Genomic DNA, 17500 nt, shown 5'->3' with positions numbered 1-17500 from the left:
TTAAATGCCATAAAAGAAAGAGTAAATGTATGTACAGTTTAGGAATACAAGTATACAGGTAGTGTCACCGCCTCCAGACCGCCAGGTGGCGATAATGTCAAAAGCACGTCTCAAAACTCTACTTGTTTAGAGCTGGGTCAGTTCCTTGTTTAGTTAGCGACTATGTAGGCACCCTAATCTCGAGGGAGCATAGTGCACTAACATGAACCACCTCCCCTAACACGTCGAGAGGTGCGGCCGGTGCGGGGGAAATGAAACCGAAACTGAAGAGAAGCGGTCCGACTGCAGAGTGAGGTTCGTCCTCACTGACTGGGAGTCTGATTCGGAGTCTGATTCGGAACATCACTGATTCGGAACATCGCTGATTCGGAACATCGCTGATTTGGAACACCGCTGATTCGGAACATCGCTGATTTGGTACACCGCTGATTCGGAAGACCGCTGATTCGGAGCGCCTCTGTTTCTCTGCAGTATGGAGCCGGACGGGTCCAGTCCTTCCGACGTGTGCTGTATCCTGTGTGAGAGGTCCGAGGAGAGCAAAGTCACAGGCGCCCTGTCCTCTAAAGACGGAGTCTCCGCTCATCAGAACTGCCTGGTGGGTCCGCTGTGCTCACGTTGGTCACTACAGAGATTATTTGTACAACAACTGTGGTCGTTTACTGGTGCAAAATATAAAACGTCTTTTTATCGTCTTATCCCAGGCTAGGTTTATTCATAACGTGTCTCTATGGAGTGTCAGACATATAAAATAAGTGACTGCATTGAAATCTGTGAGTTCATTAATAAAAGGCCACTCTCTCTCTCTCTCTCTCTCTCTCTCTCTCTCTCTCAGATTTATGCTTCTGGGATCTACAGCAAGCTGTCTCCAACTTTTGATGACCTGTTTGGCTTTGAAGTGGATGATGTAAAGAAAGAGTACAGGAGAGGCAAAAAACTAGTATGTCTATTACACACACACACACACACACACACACACTTTAGCACTTAAGAAAATGAGCTCTATTTGATTAATAATTCAGAGAGGGAAAGGGAAAGGCACCGGCATCTTACGTACAGGTGACACTGGCATATGGCACTCACATCGGTGACACTGGCACTCACATCGGTGACACTGGCACTCACATCGGTGACAGTGGCACTCACATCGGTGACAGTGGCACTCACATCGGTGACACTGGCACTCACATCGGTGACAGTGGCACTCACATCGGTGACAGTGGCACTCACATCGGTGACAGTGGCACTCACATCGGTGACAGTGGCACTCACATCGGTGACAGTGGCACTCACATCGGTGACAGTGGCACTCACATCGGTGACACTGGCACTCACATCGGTGACAGTGGCACTCACATCGGTGACAGTGGCACTCACATCGGTGACAGTGGCACTCACATCGGTGACAGTGGCACTCACATCGGTGACAGTGGCACTCACATCGGTGACAGTGGCACTCACATCGGTGACAGTGGCAGACGATGACATTTTGTTTTCAGACACTGGCATGTGCCTATGTCTATATCATTTGACTTTGTGCCTAAGTTTAGCTAGCACATTCATTTGAAAGCTATTGAAAGTCATTTATAGGTGCTAGTAGCAAGTGAGTCTCCATGTTGTTTTCCTCTTCCGAAAGCCCTCGGGAGCCTATTAGATGATGCAGGTGTTGTGCTGAATTCAGACTCCTCTGCAGAGACTCCCCTCGTTTACACGCACTTAAAGACGCTACAGATGATATTTACGTTCTTTCTTTGCATAAACCTTAACACGTAACTTTTCTGACACCTCCTGCTTAAAACCCAAAAAGCCAGAAGGATCGTAAAGGCCACTGAGCACTGCGCGTTTTTTTGCATCCTAAACAACTACATCTTATATTGGTATTAATAACTTTTATCCCTGTTTGTGGTGGGCAGTTTTTTGTATAAAAGTTCCATTGCCATTGATTCAATTACCCAACACAGATTCTTGCCTATGGAAAGTTGTCCCTTTTATTCTAAGGACGAGCTCAACATTGCTACCACATGTTCAATAAAAATACAAACATTCAAAAGCTACTGAAATTCATAAATAATGTATAAATAGACACCAAAGAGTTGTAGGTTGTTGTTTAACATGCACTTTATGTAGTCTAATACAATTAGTTTGTGGACGTATGATGGGCCGTTTAAAAGCTGTTGAAATTCTTAGATATAAACTCACCACCACATGGTGTAAATAACCAGCTAAGACTTTGCAGCGGTGAGAGTAGTACTGTCTACAATCGTCTACACTCGTCTATTTAAAATATGTCTCTTCCTGACATAAACAAAGTTTTAGGTGTTTGTTTTGGTTGCCAGAAAAAAAAACATATTTTGGCACTTTTGCTAATATTGTCTTAAAGTTATTGAAGAAAGAACTTCGAATGTGCGAACGTGACACCAACTTTAACGCAGTTTTTCAGCCATACGTAAAATGTCGATGTCACACTGTCACCTGTACATAAGATGTCGACGTGAGTGCCATATACCACTGTCACCTGTCGATGACACCTGGATGACGACGTGGATGTCAATGGCATATACCAGCGTAACCTTTACGTAAGATGCCGATGCCTTTCCGTGTTATTACCGCTGATAATTCCCGTATCTGTATAACACTGTGTGCTACTGCATTGTGATTATGATATCCAGACATGCAACTATTGTAAGAAGAAGGGTGCGACGGCTGGGTGTGAGGTTAAGAGTTGCCCGCGATCCTACCACTACCCATGTGCCAGAGAAGCACGTGCCAAACCTGTGAAGAACTCGGCACAAGGTTCCTATATGTACGAACCTGTAATCTCTTACCTACCAGAACCACTCGGAGCTCTTCTGAAATAGAACTGTATATCATTATTATATTGTCATTTATGAAAGCATTTCTTTTTTTCTCGTAGGCTATACTGTAAATACCACGCGTATCCAAAAAGACCTGGTAAGTGCTGTTGGCTCTGTATGCAATCATTCCTCTAAAATGTCTAGGTGATAGCTGATGTTGTTGATGAGATTTTGATGTGTTTGCTTGTGTTTGTTCTTTTGGTAAATTATTGTCCCTGAAGCTGGTCAACCGTGTGCCAGTACAGAGAGGAATGGGGCAGCCAATCATGGAGAAACTTCATCTGGAGTCAGTAAACTATACACACCTGCGTGCACACGTCACATTAAAACCTTTCAGATCCCCTTTCAGATCACACCGTGCTAACAGCATAATGCTCCCTGTGCAAGAGTGTGATGTCCAACATAGTGAAGGGTTGTTCACTAGTGAAGGGTTGTTCACTAGTGAAGAGTTGCCATGCTGCAATCAGCAATCCAGTCAGTTGTAGCAATGTATTAATTGATTATAAATAATTATAAGGGGGCACCACCCTGAAATTTCAGGGAAACATGTATTTGATATCTGGAATAGATGAAATGATGATATATCAGTCTCATTACCGAAGGTGAAGTTCAGAGTCTGCGCAGTGACCCAATACCACTGGTTGAAATATATTTGCCACAGTAGTTGGTTTAATGAACAAATGCAGATTTTATTGATCAATAGATATCAACAATTTAACGTTGTAATGCATACGACGCATAAGGTCGAAAACGTGGTTTAGGTTCAGAGAGTTAAGATAACTTTGCGACACGCAAATTATGTGAGTTTAAACGAACTCACGGCTAAACATATGTTAGGCTTATATATACTTATATACTTGGTTCTTGGGTTCCTTGAGATTGACGTTTTCGTGGAAATCCAGGCACATTTCTTGTAGTGATGTTTTGGCTTCTTTCCAACTCCTAATTCAACTAACTTTTTTTCTAGGTTACGGAGTTTTAGTATTGATCCAAGGGAGTTGCGAAAAGGGAGGGACTAGTTGTCATGACTATGAATATTAAGTTAAGGCATTTCCCTCCAGTTGGAAACAAAAGCTATGTAACAACTAAGATATGGCATGGCCATGGCAAAGATAGAAAAATTTAATTACATATCAACAGACATGGAAAAGTATATACTTTTCCTATAGGTACATCACTTGGGAATAAGGAAGAGTTGGTTTGTCAGGATATATTAGTTAAGACATTTCAATAGTATTCACACTTCCAAAGCCATCTATGACTTCCTTAACTCACCATACTGGAGCTGAGGAGGTAATCAACTTAGTAGTAACAATAAACAGATTACATTACGTTACATTACACTAATAAGAATAAAAGAGATTTGATATTAATCTCATATGGAACTAACATAGTACCATGGGAAATATGATCAATAATATATATGCATTAATATGGAACACACAATTCACACAATCATTTCAATAATAATGAGACAGGATTAAAATTTTCTGTTCAAACGTATGTCCTGATAGCACAGTGTAGATTGTCCAGTTCCAGAAACTGAATGTTGTTGGGTCCATGATCAGATAGTCCTGTATTCTTCAGCTACAATTTGATCATTTTCTTTATTAGAACGAATCCAAGTCTTTAAGATCTGCTTCCCCTAAAAAGGGTTAGAAACCAGTAGAGGTGTCTTCAACTAAGGATTTTCATAGTCTAATCTGATTCGTCAGATTTTCTCTTTAGTTGACTATTAGTCGAATCAGGTTTTTTTTCCTAGAGCGCCTTAAACGGGATTCTCATTCAGGACTTCTGTAACAACTAGGAGAGAGGGCTGAACGCAAGTGCGGACTGAACAATGAATTTAATGACAAAACTGATACAAATACACAAAGCACACAAAACATACACCAAGAATAATCAAACACCTAACATATGAACCAAACAACACTAACAGAAATAACTGGGTGGACAAGGTTAAATAAAAGCAAAGACATCAACAAGCAAAATCACTAGAGAAACCAAAGTCACACAAAGTACATCTAATAGGGAATACAAAATACAAGGAGTACATACAGACTAGTATTACAGACACAAAAGACCAAGATACCAAATCGCATACAAACAAGAGGTACTTACAATAACCGACAACACAAGAGATTAAACACAAGACTTAAATACACTAACCAACCAAGGGACTCAACAAGACACAGCAGAAAGCAATAAGAGGGGGCAGGGGAGTGAAGACAGACACAACTGGGAAATTTCAAAATAAAAGACAAACAGAAGACATGACCGACAGGAGGGAGGCAGGACTGACAACTTCTTTCCACTTCAAAGGAAAAACCTAAAACACAGATAAATGAATAAACATGGTAGGTTGACTTTATTCGGCTTTTATATTATTTATTTATTTTATTTACTTATAAAAAAATTAATGAAACGTTAGAGAACATTAACAAAAAAAAGTCACGTGCAGTGCGCATATCAAACTGTCAGACAGGCACTGTGCAAAATGTCAAAAATATTTTAAATAAAATACGCCTGCCTGAAAGTATAAAAGCAATTTGCCACACAACAGCAAAAAAATTATAAGTAAAGGTTCAAGTAACGGGGCTTAAAAAGCAAACAGCAAAAAAAATGTTTATAGGGCTACTTGCCGAGACGCACCGCGACAAGATGAAATGATAAACGGCTGAATTGTTTTTTTTTTCCCTGTGTTCAGCTCCCTCATTTGGATTGTGCAACTGCAGGGTGTGATTTATTAATGTGTAGTAAGGAAGAATCCTATTGTTAATACGCATACATCATTTAAAAATATTTATTAACAGAAATTAGGATGATTTTATTTGACAAAAGGCTATATAGAACGAAAACAAAGACATTTCATGTAACAACTAATGCTTAGCTGTATCCTTGGGCACCCCCATGCAGTCAGAGGATTTCTGGCATTCTACGATATAGGTCTGTTCACAAATTCCAAAGGCGATACTAAGACTTAAAGGGCCAGAGACGATTAGTTTCAAACTTTGTGAGACAATGCACTTCCTGTGATTGACAGTAGGCCCTCAGAGCAAGGGAGTGAAAAGTCTTCTGCGTTCTTCACACTACACACTGCATGCCGGTATAAACTTTGATCCGACAGGCCAGTAATGACATCAGATGCAGAGTAGTTCTCTAACATAATTCAGTTTATATATCATTCTTAAGTGTGTCTATTTAGAATAATATTGAGTAACGTTTCTGTGTCCAAAATAATATGATAATATAGTATTATTTTAAACTAGATTTTAGTTAGACTTTTGTACCTTATTTTAATTTTACAATTATGTTATTTCTTACAGAGTGAATCTGCTTTATCAACAGGGTAAGTATAAGTGTGAGTTTTAATCTCATGATCGCGCCGTCATTCGTGTCACTGATCCAGTCTGTCACTCCAGGTCAAGGAGTAAGAAGCGGAGAGTTCAGTATGTGATCTCGTCTGACTCAGGTGACCACATCACGCAGGACCGTGGTGTCCCGTAGCAGGACTCTATGGGTCTTTCATTTAGGAAACAGGGTCAAAAGTCTGATTGTATTTTTCTCATAATTGATGACAAACTAAGGTTAACTAAAGTTTCTCCGGTTGATTTTTATTGTTTAAACACACAATGTTCTGTTATGCATTTTTAGACATGCAATAATAGAAATTTAAACATACATTTGCCCTTAAATAGTTTCAGTTTTGAAAATCATTGTTTAAAAAAAATTATAGTAGCCTACATATTTTCCTTCTTTCCTTTTCCTTCTTACTGACTCATTTAGATATTTACTTTATTATTTCCTATCTTTGATCTGCAAGACGTATAGTTCTGTAGAAGCATTTCAACTGAATAATTTCGTCAAAGTTGTTCATGAAGTAGCTTCGTGAAGCAGTCTGAGAATAAAGTGTGCAGGGAACCCGTTCCAGGATCAACTTGTCTGATCAACTCGTCTGTCAAAGCATTTCCTGAATTTACCGCATGTGAAGACAGAATCCCAGTTTTGAACTGATGCTTTTCAGTTTGTGTGTGTCATGTCAAGTTTTTTATATTCACTGCGTAATATGAGATGGTTGGTAATAAATATGTAACAAATGATTAATTTTAAGAGCTCTGAACTGAAGTCTTTTTTGCATCAGATGATGAACGGCTGGTTGATCCTGTGCTTGCACCAATAGAGTCAGATGTGGAGAATAACACTCCTCCACAGAATAATGTCCCTCCACAGAACAACACCCCTTCACTGGATAACGGCCCTCCAGAGCAGGACCAGGTACCTTCCACCAAATCCCACAACTAATGTGCCCTTCAAGCCTTCTTCGTTTAGATCCGTTTTCTGTGTCAGATACATTAGTAGATAATTGGGACAACATTCTACTTTAAGTGTCTCCACATTTGTGCTAAGCCAGTGCCTAATTTAATTTTCTGGCCAGCCCATTCAGATTACTGATGCTGTGAATGAAACCAGTTGTGTCCAGCATTGTTCTTGAAGGTTGAAACAAGATGTTATTTGCCAAAAATGCACCAAATATACCAAAATGAGAAATTGCAGTCTTAAAATAATATACTATTGCTAGATATACTGTTGGCCAATTCTTTGATGTAAAACTTTCCGTCATGTCTGCTGTATGATTGGTAACATTGTGTAGCTGACGTTTGTGTATTGCAGTTGTAATCTCAGTCCCCTTGTCTTGTTTTCTCAGAACTCCAAGTCCATCTCTGGAGATAAAAGGTCAGTAGCCCAGCACAGCCAGCAGTATTACTGCTCCGAGGAGAGCTGTGATCTATTAAATACTTGAGGTTCATTTATAAAGTCTCTATGGTTGACATTGACCCTAACCAGCTACGTGCTTTTTGTAAGTTCATAGAGTCACTTATCTCCTCCTACAGAACTACGGGAGAACCTGCACCGTCCACGTCAGAAGGTGTCAATGTGCATTTCAGAAACCAGGGTGAGTCATCGGACTGTGTGCACTCCTGATACTGCACAAGACCATGCTGATTAAACCTCAAACAAAATCTGCTTGAACTTCATATCAGGTTACATGATAATTTTTTTTTTTGCATAATGTGTATGATGCAATGGAAAGACTAATTCTGATTGGTCCACCTATCAGCTAGGAGCAACAGACTGTTGTGTAATCTAGTAAATGAACTGTAGACCGTGAAGTCTCATCTAGCAGTATAGTGCATTCACCCATCCAGACCACCGAATCGAACTCAAAACATTTTTTTGCGATTTTTTGCGCATTATCATGGTCATAATTTACATTTACGGCATTTGGCAGACACCCTTATCCAGAGCGACTTACATTTTTCTCATTTTTTATACAAGTGAGCAATTGAGGGTTAAGGGCCTTGCTCAGGGGCACCTCAGTCATGGCCTCATGTCTGGGAATCGAACCCACGACCCTCCGGTCACAAGACCAGTTCCCTAACCACCAGGCCACAACTGCCCCGTGGTAAAAGTCATGGAGTGAGCGTTTATATTGCAGCAAAGGGAGGTGATTTTGGCTGCGCCTCTTTATTAATTTCTACAAAGCCGTGCGTGGTGGTGTCTGGGTTTAGCACGCTGTGCACCAAGAGGAGAGAGCATTGAAAAGTTTCGCTTTATGCAAACCAGCTTTATGCAAATAGTAAGTGAGTGTTGATGGAAAGGCAGCCAATCAGCACTGTGTGGTGCAGTTTCTTATGCTGTGTCAAGGCACAAGTTGAAATCAACATGGAGAAGAGGTTACCGCTGCTGTATCAGGTTTCCTGTACCTTTTGACACAACTCTGTACAAATACAGAGACATATGGTTGCTTTGTGGGGGTTAATATTACCTGACCAGGTGATGTTTGTTAGCAGGTTTACTTTTTGAGATGGGTGATCCGTGAACAGATAAATTTGCTTGATGTGAAACAAAGTCAAATGTATTTATATGGAAACCCGCCTGACCTTAACTGACCTGCCTGACCTTAGCCGACCTCTGACACTGTCTGTCTGCTTTTGTCCAGGGGTTCCCCCTTGCCAAGGTGGAGATGGCGATGAAACAGACATAGAGTTGGTGAGTGAACACACACAGAACCCCCCCCCCCCACCACCCTCCGTCAGTACTGTTCCAGTTTGTACACCGGGCCGGTCCCCTCTCACTCTCCTCCTGTTTCCAGAGTGCTGAGTCCCCAAGTCTGTTGCCATCAGAGCATCGCTATGAAAATGTGCCAATGACTGTTATTATAGACTCAGGACCATCCATTGAATCAGGTTTCATGTTCTTTCATACTAATGTTAACCATCCCCTACAAACACACACACACACGTTATTATTTCTTTGTAATGAGTGTTATAATGTGAGCTTGATAATACGGTGCTCCGTTGGCTCTAGAAAACAGTTACTGCTGTCCCACGTCACCTGGCCCAGCTGCTGCAGGTGGTGACCCGCCTCCGTCTCTCGCTGCTGCCGGGGACATGGTCACCCCCAACTCCACCTCCACCCTCCCAGCCCCACTCGTGCCCAGGCGCCTGCCTTTCGACTGTCCCCCGCCTGGTGGAGCCGGTGTCGCGGACCCGTCGGGGTCGCCCGGCCGCTCCGCTGACCACCCCCTGGACTCCCGAGGCCCGCCACCACCCGCCGAGCCCATGGAGGGAGCCAGGGAGAGGGACTCCACCGCTGCCCGGTTCTGGTGGAGGTGCAGCGAGCTGGGCTGCACGGAGGTGATATTTGGGGAGTTGACGGAGCAGCTCATCGGCCTGGCGGAGAGGGTGCAGACCCGGCAGGCCACGCAGCAGGGTGGAGTATTAATACCTCTCTCTCTGTCTCTGTCTCTATCTCTCTCCCTCCTTCCCTCTCTCTCTCTCTGTGTCTCTCTCTCCCTCCTTCCCTCCCTCTCTCTCTCTCTCTCTTTCTCTGTGTGTGTGTCTCTCTCTCTGTCTCTCTCCCTCCTTCCCTCTCTCTCTCTCTCTGTGTGTCTGTCTCTCTCTCTCTCCTTCCCTCTCTCTGTGTGTGTGTCTCTCTCTATCTGCCTCTCTCTCTCTCTCCTTCCCTCTCTCTGTGTGTGTGTCTCTCTCTATCTGCCTCTCTCTCTCCCTCCTTCCCTCTGTGTGTGTGTCTCTCTCTATATCTGTCTCACTCTCTCTCCCTCCTTCCCTCTCTCTCTCCCTCCTTCCCTCTCTCTCCCTCCTTCCCTCTCTCTCCCTCCTTCACTCTCTCTCCCTCCTTCCCTCTCTCTCTCCCTCCTTCCCTCTCTCTCTCCCTCCTTCCCTCTCTCTCCCTCCTTCACTCTCTCTCCCTCCTTCCCTCTCTCTCTCCCTCCTTCCCTCTCTCTCTCCCTCCTTCACTCTCTCTCCCTCCTTCCCTCTCTCTCCCGCCTTCCCTCTCTCTCTCCCTCCTTCCCTCTCTCTCCCTCCTTCCCTCTCTCTCTCCCTCCTTCACTCTCTCTCCCTCCTTCCCTCTCTCTCTCCCTCCTTCCCTCTCTCCCTCCTTCCCTCTCTCTCCCTCCTTCACTCTCTCTCTCTCCCTCCTTCCCTCTCTCTCTCCCTCCTTCCCTCTCTCTCCCTCCTTCTCTCTCTGTATTCATTATGGTTTCTAGCGTACTTTCATCATTGGTTACTATTGAGCAGGTAGTACTACTCTGTACTATTTGGCATAGACGTATTTGTGCCAAAGCGGATGACGACGTGACTTGTGGTGATCTGAACCCTGCAGACTACAACATCGCTCTCAGGATGCTGGACGCTTCAGGGAAGCTGCCTGATATTTTCAGACGACAGGAAGAAGGTTCACCGCCATGTTCACTCCATGACACATGACTCTTATTCCAGCCGGCAGCGTCTGAAGTGCTGGTGGTTCACTGTTGTCACCTTTCTGCTTGCAGACTTGGAGGAACAAATACAGGAGCTGCAGAAGAAGAGGCAGGTGTTGAGGGACGCCAGAGGACTTCTAGACACTCACCACCGGAGCTGACGTCATGAGCTCACCACCGGAGCTGACGTCATGAGCTCACCACCGGAGCTGACGTCATGAGCTAACGTAGCATTAAAAAAACATTTACTTGTACTAGTTCATTTAGTTTTTTCATCGATATTCATCAATGTTCCTGTCGCATTTGTTCATGGATGGGTTTTGCAATACTTTATACCTTTTGCATGACACTAGATTGACAAAATATATGTGATCTCAGATTCTGCTCATCCATACAGGTTTTTGATTTTTTTTTTCTCGGTATGGACATTTTTTATGCTTTCAATTTTTATTTGGTAGAAAGCGTAAACTCATGAATGCATATATGTTTTGTACTTTGTGTTTATTTGATCACGTTCAGTAATGCGTGTTTTTGGAACATGGGGACACCGTCACAGCTATGGAAGCAGGACACAGCAGGACACAGCAGGACGCCAGGCAACACGAAGACAAAACAATGACCAGGGACACAAAGTATCAAGGGCAAACATAAAAAACCTGAAACCAGTAATGGGTGGAGTTAATGCAACAACGATGTGGGAACAGACGCCATAGGAACCGTGATGACGGGCAGGGCATCTGGGACACACAAAGCCAATGTGCCTTTTGTTTTAAACTTTTTTTTCTCAATGCTTTCCAACAAAATAATTTTATACAATATAATCTTAATTATGTACATTTGGTGTGTGGTGGTTCTTACATCCTCATTTAGACTTTGTACTGTGTGATCTTTGTATAATGCAAACAGTCCCTCATTCCTGCCCGGGGCAGATGCATCCACACTAGCAGAACCAGGCCAGTTGCTCTGCTGTGCTATAACGTTAATCTGTAGACTTCACAGGGTAGAAACCAGGCTGCAAAATCCAGCTTTTAGTTTTTATGTATACTGTAAATACACAAGATAGAGCAACTGTAGACCATAACAGACTTTACATAAAGTGGACCAGTGCAGTCACAGTTACAACAGTAATATCTGCATATATAATATGCTAATTTCACAGAGGTTAAGACCATACTCATGCAAACAAAACTGACATTTGTTTCCTGTGCTGAGAGCATCAGCCTTAACCACCTTAAACAGTTTTACACTGGACGTTCACTTTGCTTAAAGGGATATGAATCTAACACACGTACGCTGCAGAGGTCTGGCCACACACTGACATATAAAACATTAGACATTTTGTGCTCTGTGATGGTACGAACGAGAAGAACGTCAGAAGCAGTAGGTGCGTATCTGAGACCCGACAGGCTGCTCCGTGTTCATGATCGATGCTCCTGGAACCACAGCATTTTGAAGGTAGTAGTACTGTTGCAAAAATGAAGACTGGAAGTGAAATCTTACAGGTTATGAACAAACGCATTATTTCACTGTAGCGCAAATACATGAACTCTTTCAAATATCTGCATTCAGGGTACCCGCGGGTCCTTAAAAAGTCTTAAAATGTCTTAAATTTAGTTTTCCATATTCAAGGCCTAAAAATGTCTTTAAATGTCTGGAATTTTATGAGGGGAGGCATTAAATTATTATAAGTGTGTGTTGTTCAGTTGTTCTGGCGCGATGTGAACTTTGCCGAATCTAGCGCTAATGCAGAAAATAACCGCTCCATGGTCCTAGTGCTAGATTCCTAGCGTTGGAGTATACGGCCTCAACAACGTCAACAATTTTCGTGCGTGCGTGTGTCGTGCGTGTATCGTGCGTGTATCATGCATGTATGTATCGTGCGTATATTGTGCGTGTATCGTACGTGTATCGTGCGTGCGTGTATCGTGCATGTATCATGCATGTATGTATCGTGCGTGTATTGTGCGTGTATCGTACGTGTATCGTGCGTGCGTGTATCGTACATGTATCGTGCGTGCGTGTATCGTGTGTTGTGCGTGTATCGTGCGTGTGTGTCGTGCGTGTATCATGCGTGTATCATGCGTGTATGTATTGTACGTGTATCGTGCATGTATCGTGCGTGTATCGTGCATGCGTGTATCGTGCGTGTATCGTGCGTGTATCGTGTGTGTGTCGTGCGTGTGTGTCGCGCGTGTATCGTGCATGTGTGTCGTGCGTGTATCGTGCGTGTATCATGCGTGTATGTATCGTGCGTGTATCGTACGTGTATTGTGCGTGTGTATCGTGTGTGTATGTATCGTGCGTGTATCGTGTGTGTGTCGTGTGTGTATCGTGCGTGTATCATGCGTGTATGTATCGTACGTGTATCGTACGTGTATCGTGCGTGTATGTATCGTGCGTGTATCGTGCGTGTATCGTACGTGTATCATGCGTGTATCGTGCGTGTATCGTACGTGTATCGTGCGTGCGTGTATCGTGCGTGTATCGTACATGTATCATGTAGCAAAAATGAAGACTGGAAGTGAAATCTTACAGGTTATGAAAAAACGCATTATTTCACTGTAGCGCAAATACATGAACTCTTTCAAATATCTGCATTCAGGGTACCCGCGGGTCCTTAAAAAGTCTTAAAATGTCTTAAATTTAGTTTTCCATATTCAAGGCCTAAAAATGTCTTTAAATGTCTGGAATTTTATGAGGGGAGGCATTAAATTATTATAAGTGTGTGTTGTTCAGTTGTTCTGGCGCGATGTGAACTTTGCCGAATCTAGCGCTAAAGCAGAAAATAACCGCTCCATGGTCCTAGTGCTAGATTCCTAGCGTTGGAGTATACGGCCTCAACAACGTCAACAATTTTCGTGCATGCGTGTGTCGTGCGTGTATCGTGCGTGTATCATGCATGTATGTATCGTGCGTATATTGTGCGTGTATCGTACGTGTATCGTGCGTGCGTGTATCGTGCATGTATCATGCATGTATGTATCGTGCGTGTATTGTGCGTGTATCGTACGTGTATCGTGCGTGCGTGTATCGTACATGTATCGTGCGTGCGTGTATCGTGCGTGTATCGTGCGTGTGTGTTGTGCGTGTATCGTGCGTGTGTGTCGTGCGTGTATCGTGCGTGTATCATGCGTGTATCATGCGTGTATGTATTGTACGTGTATCGTGCATGTATCGTGCGTGTGTGTCGTGCGTGTATCGTGCATGCGTGTATCGTGCGTGTATCGTGTGTGTGTCGTGCGTGTGTGTCGTGCGTGTATCGTGCATGTGTGTCGTGCGTGTATCGTGCGTGTATCATGCGTGTATGTATCGTGCGTGTATCGTACGTGTATTGTGCGTGTGTATCGTGTGTGTATGTATCGTGCGTGTATCGTGCGTGTATCGTACGTGTATCGTGCGTGTATCGTACGTGTATCGTGCGTGCGTGTATCGTGCGTGTATCGTACATGTATCATGCGTGTATCGTGCGTGTATCGTACGTGTATCGTGCGTGTATGTATCGTGCGTGTATCGTACATGTATCGTGCGTGTATCGTGCGTGTATCGTACGTGTATCGTGCGTGCGTGTATCGTGCGTGTGTACCTTCTGGAGTTCTCAGTGGTGTCCATCTTCTGGTTCTGTATTCATCTTGGGTTCTTCCTCTGCAGTCCTCACACACTGGGACTCGATTAACCCGTCTTCTTCTATAGCCTAGGATAGATCAGATCAAAACATGCTCAGGCACATATGTGCAGATACACACACACACACACACACACATACAGAGAGTGGACATACAACTATCTTTTCCCATTCGCCCTCAGGGTCGGACTTCACTGAAGTCTCGGTGCTGAGATACCCGTTACGCTCTACCGAAGCATCCAACGAGAGAGAGCCTTTAGTCCAACCTGAGAGAGAGAGAGAGAGAGAGAGAGAGAGAGAGAGAGAGAGAGAGAGAGAGAGAGAGAGAGAGAGAGAGAGAGAATGCACCTCTGGAAAATGACAGTGTCAAATGTAAAAGGCAATACAGTTAGAAGCCAGGAGAGCTGGGAAATAACGTGATGGCATCAACATGGTGGAAACGAGAGCTGAGCTTTACTGCAACAGACAGGAAGCAACATGGCGGCCCTGTGCCAAGTGACGTTGACACCAGCAGGACAGACAGCATGCGTGTGTGTGTGTGTGTGTGTGTGTGTGTGTGTGTGTGTGTGTGTGTGTGTCTGCCAGGCCACTGAGTTCCTCAGACATTGGGGGAAAGCACTGGATGAAACACCCACAAGCAGATGCCAGCAAACACAGCGTGTGTGTGTGTGTGTGTGTGTGTGTGTGTGACTGAATGTGTACCTCTCCTATGATTCTGAAACAGGTTTGAAGCACTTAAGCGCCTGACTCCACCCAAATGGGGGTGTGGTCCTGTTTCTGAGAGGAAAATGAGCTTCAGGTCAGTTTACCATCAGGACTCCTCACACACGCTGTTAGGTCCCCTTCATGCAATATGGTCCATCTAAATCTTAATGCCTGGGTTACTCTCAATTTCAAGTAAGAGTTCGAATTTATTCGAACGTTTAAAACAAACAAAAACCGTAGGAAATACCAGTTGCTCCATCACATTCATGAGCACAGATGGAGCTCTGACAACATCCCTTAGATCAGTTACATTAACACTAACAGACATTAACACTAACTATCCTGTCAGTTGGGAGACCAGATGCAGTAAATCAGAGAGGCCCGTGTGTGCGGGTTTGGACGCGGTACCTAATGGGGTCGGGTCACTTTTTATCTCCTGCCTCTTGGCTTTGGTCTCAGTGCTGGGAAAAGAACCTGTACACAGGAGAGACGTTTAAGGCAAGAGTAGCTGAGCCATGATGCAGGTGGATTACACACTCTTCACTCGTTATCTCCAGCCTCACCCTTGTCTCTGGGGCCGCCGGGGTCATTGTGTTGTTCTTCCTCCGTTTGCTGTCTCTCCGTCCCTCCGTTCTTCTGCCCATATTTCACATGTCTGTGCATTGGTGAAATAAACCATATGCTGCAATGAGGTCTGTTAGTTTTGTTTTGTGTGATCCTGTAAGGGTGTGTGTGAGCTTGTGTACCTGTCAAGTGAGTTATTTTCTGAGGGTAACTGATCGGTAGTCTTGTGCTGACTGGCTTCTGTAAGACAAGTTCATTAACGATCAAGACTTTTTAGTGCCTTACTGCATTTATTATGTACATACACTACCGTTCAAAAGTTTGGGGTCACCTAGACAATTTTGTGTTTTCCCTGAAATCTCATACTTTTATTTATCAAATGAGTTGCAAAATGAATAGAAATATAGTCCAGACATTGACAAGGTAGAAATAATGTTTTTTTTTATTTGAAAAAATTTTCTAGTTTAAACTTTGCTTTCGTCAAAGAATGCTCCCTTAGCAGCAATGACAGCATTGCAGACCTTTGGCATTCTAGCTGTTAATTTGCTGAGGTAATCTGGAGAAATTTCACCCCATGCTTCCAGAAGCTGCTCCCACAAGTTTGATTGGGTTAATGGGCACTTTTTTCGTACCATACGGTCAAGCTGCTCCCACAACAGCTCAATGGGGTTGAGATCTGGTGACTGCGCTGGCCACTCCATTACCGATAAAACACCAGCTGCCTGCTTCTTCTCTAAATAGTTTGTGCATAATTTGGAGGTGTGCTTTGGGTCATTGTCCTGTTGCAGGATGAAATTAGCTCCAATCAAGCGCTGTCCACAGGGTATGGTATAGTGTTGCAAAATGGAGTGATAGCCTTCCTTATTCAAAATCCCTTTTACCTTGTACAAATCTCCCACTTTACCAGCACCAAAGCAACCCCAGACCATCACATTACCTCCACCATGTTTGACAGACGGTGTCAGGCACTCTTCCAGCATCTTTTCACTTGTTCTGCGTCTCACAAATGTTCGTCTGTGTGATCCAAACACCTCAAACTTTGATTCATCTGTCCATAACACTTTTTTCCAATCTTCCTCTGTCCAATGTCTGTGTTCTTTTGCCCATATTAATCTTTTTCTTTTATTAGCCAGATATGGCTTTTTCTTTGCCACTCTGCCCTGAAGGCCAGCATCCCGGAGTCGCCTCTTCACTGTAGACGTTGACACTGGCGTTTTGTGGGTACTATTTAATGAAGCTGCCAGTTGAGGACCTGTGAGGCATCGATTTCTCAAACTTGAGGCTCTAATGTACTTGTCTTGTTGCTCAGTTGTGCAGCGGGGCCTTCCACTTCTCCTTCTACTCTGGTTAGAGCCTGTCTGTGCTCTCCTCTGAAGGGAGTAGTACACACCATTGTAGGAAATCTTCAGTTTCTTGGCAATGTCTCGCATGGAATAGCCTTCATTTCTCAGAACAAGAATAGACTGTCGAGTTTCAATTGAAAGTTGTTTTTTTCTGGCCATTTTGTGAGTTTAATCGAACCAACAATTGTAATGCTCCAGATTCTCAACTAGCTCAAAGGAAGGTCTTTTAGCTTCTCTAATCAGCAAAACTGTTTTCAGATGTGCTAACCTACTTGCACAAGGGTTTTCTAAATATCCAATAGCCTCCTTACAGAGTTAGCAAACACAATGTACCATTAGAACACTGGAGTGATGGTTGTTGGAAATGGGTCTCCATACATCTATGTAGATATTGCATTAAAAACCAGATGTTTACAGCTAGAATAGTCATTTACCACATTAATATTGTATAGAGTGTATTTTTGATGCATTTAATGTTAGCTAAATTGAAAAAAAACTGCTTTTCTTTCAAAAATAAGAACATTTCTAAGTGACCCCAAACTTTTGAACGGTAGTGTACCTACTGAGTACCGACAAAATCACAAGTGTAAAGTAAAAGTCCACATGGAGCTACAGGTCTTCTGAAACT

General features: G+C 43.5%; 2 protein-coding genes across 8 annotated transcripts in view; one reads left to right on the top strand and one right to left on the bottom strand.

Annotated features, from left to right (window-relative positions):
* The first annotated feature begins 117 nt into the window (after nt 1–117).
* On the top strand, nt 118–11472 carry phf11 (PHD finger protein 11). Of its 2 annotated transcripts, XM_077001329.1 has the most exons (16): nt 118–294; nt 472–595; nt 833–937; nt 2667–2800; nt 2912–2949; nt 3074–3138; nt 6179–6201; nt 6275–6324; nt 6994–7127; nt 7558–7586; nt 7745–7806; nt 8854–8903; nt 9007–9100; nt 9222–9626; nt 10542–10613; nt 10711–11472. In XM_077001329.1, exons 2-16 carry the CDS (start codon nt 473–475, stop codon nt 10797–10799), a joined length of 1473 nt encoding a protein of 490 aa, XP_076857444.1. In that variant the 5' UTR covers nt 118–294; nt 472; the 3' UTR covers nt 10800–11472. The 2 variants fall into 2 exon arrangements, with proteins under 2 accessions (XP_076857444.1, XP_076857445.1); XM_077001330.1 differs by having other exon boundaries at nt 118–595; nt 7033–7127.
* Nucleotides 11473–11658: 186 nt separating this feature from the next.
* The window catches only part of mcf2lb (mcf.2 cell line derived transforming sequence-like b), a 28982-nt gene continuing 23140 nt past the window's right edge, over nt 11659–17500 (bottom strand). For 3 of the 6 annotated variants that reach the window (XM_077001326.1, XM_077001328.1, XM_077001324.1), the window contains exons 25-31: nt 15712–15769; nt 15529–15620; nt 15374–15439; nt 14963–15037; nt 14417–14526; nt 14222–14329; nt 11659–12102 (exon numbers count right to left, since the gene is read on the bottom strand). In XM_077001326.1, coding sequence (XP_076857441.1) covers nt 14234–14329; nt 14417–14526; nt 14963–15037; nt 15374–15439; nt 15529–15620; nt 15712–15769 — 497 coding nt within the window. In that variant the 3' untranslated portion in view covers nt 11659–12102; nt 14222–14233. Of the gene's footprint in view, nt 12103–14221; nt 14330–14416; nt 14527–14962; nt 15038–15373; nt 15440–15528; nt 15621–15711; nt 15770–17500 lie in introns of those variants that run through there. The other 3 variants (XM_077001325.1, XM_077001327.1, XR_013130245.1) reach the window with 3 other exon arrangements.

Source organism: Brachyhypopomus gauderio, chromosome 4, assembly GCF_052324685.1.
Source record: "Brachyhypopomus gauderio isolate BG-103 chromosome 4, BGAUD_0.2, whole genome shotgun sequence".
Taxonomy (NCBI): Eukaryota; Metazoa; Chordata; class Actinopteri; order Gymnotiformes; family Hypopomidae; genus Brachyhypopomus; species Brachyhypopomus gauderio.
This window is presented reverse-complemented; position numbering and strand designations above follow the sequence as displayed.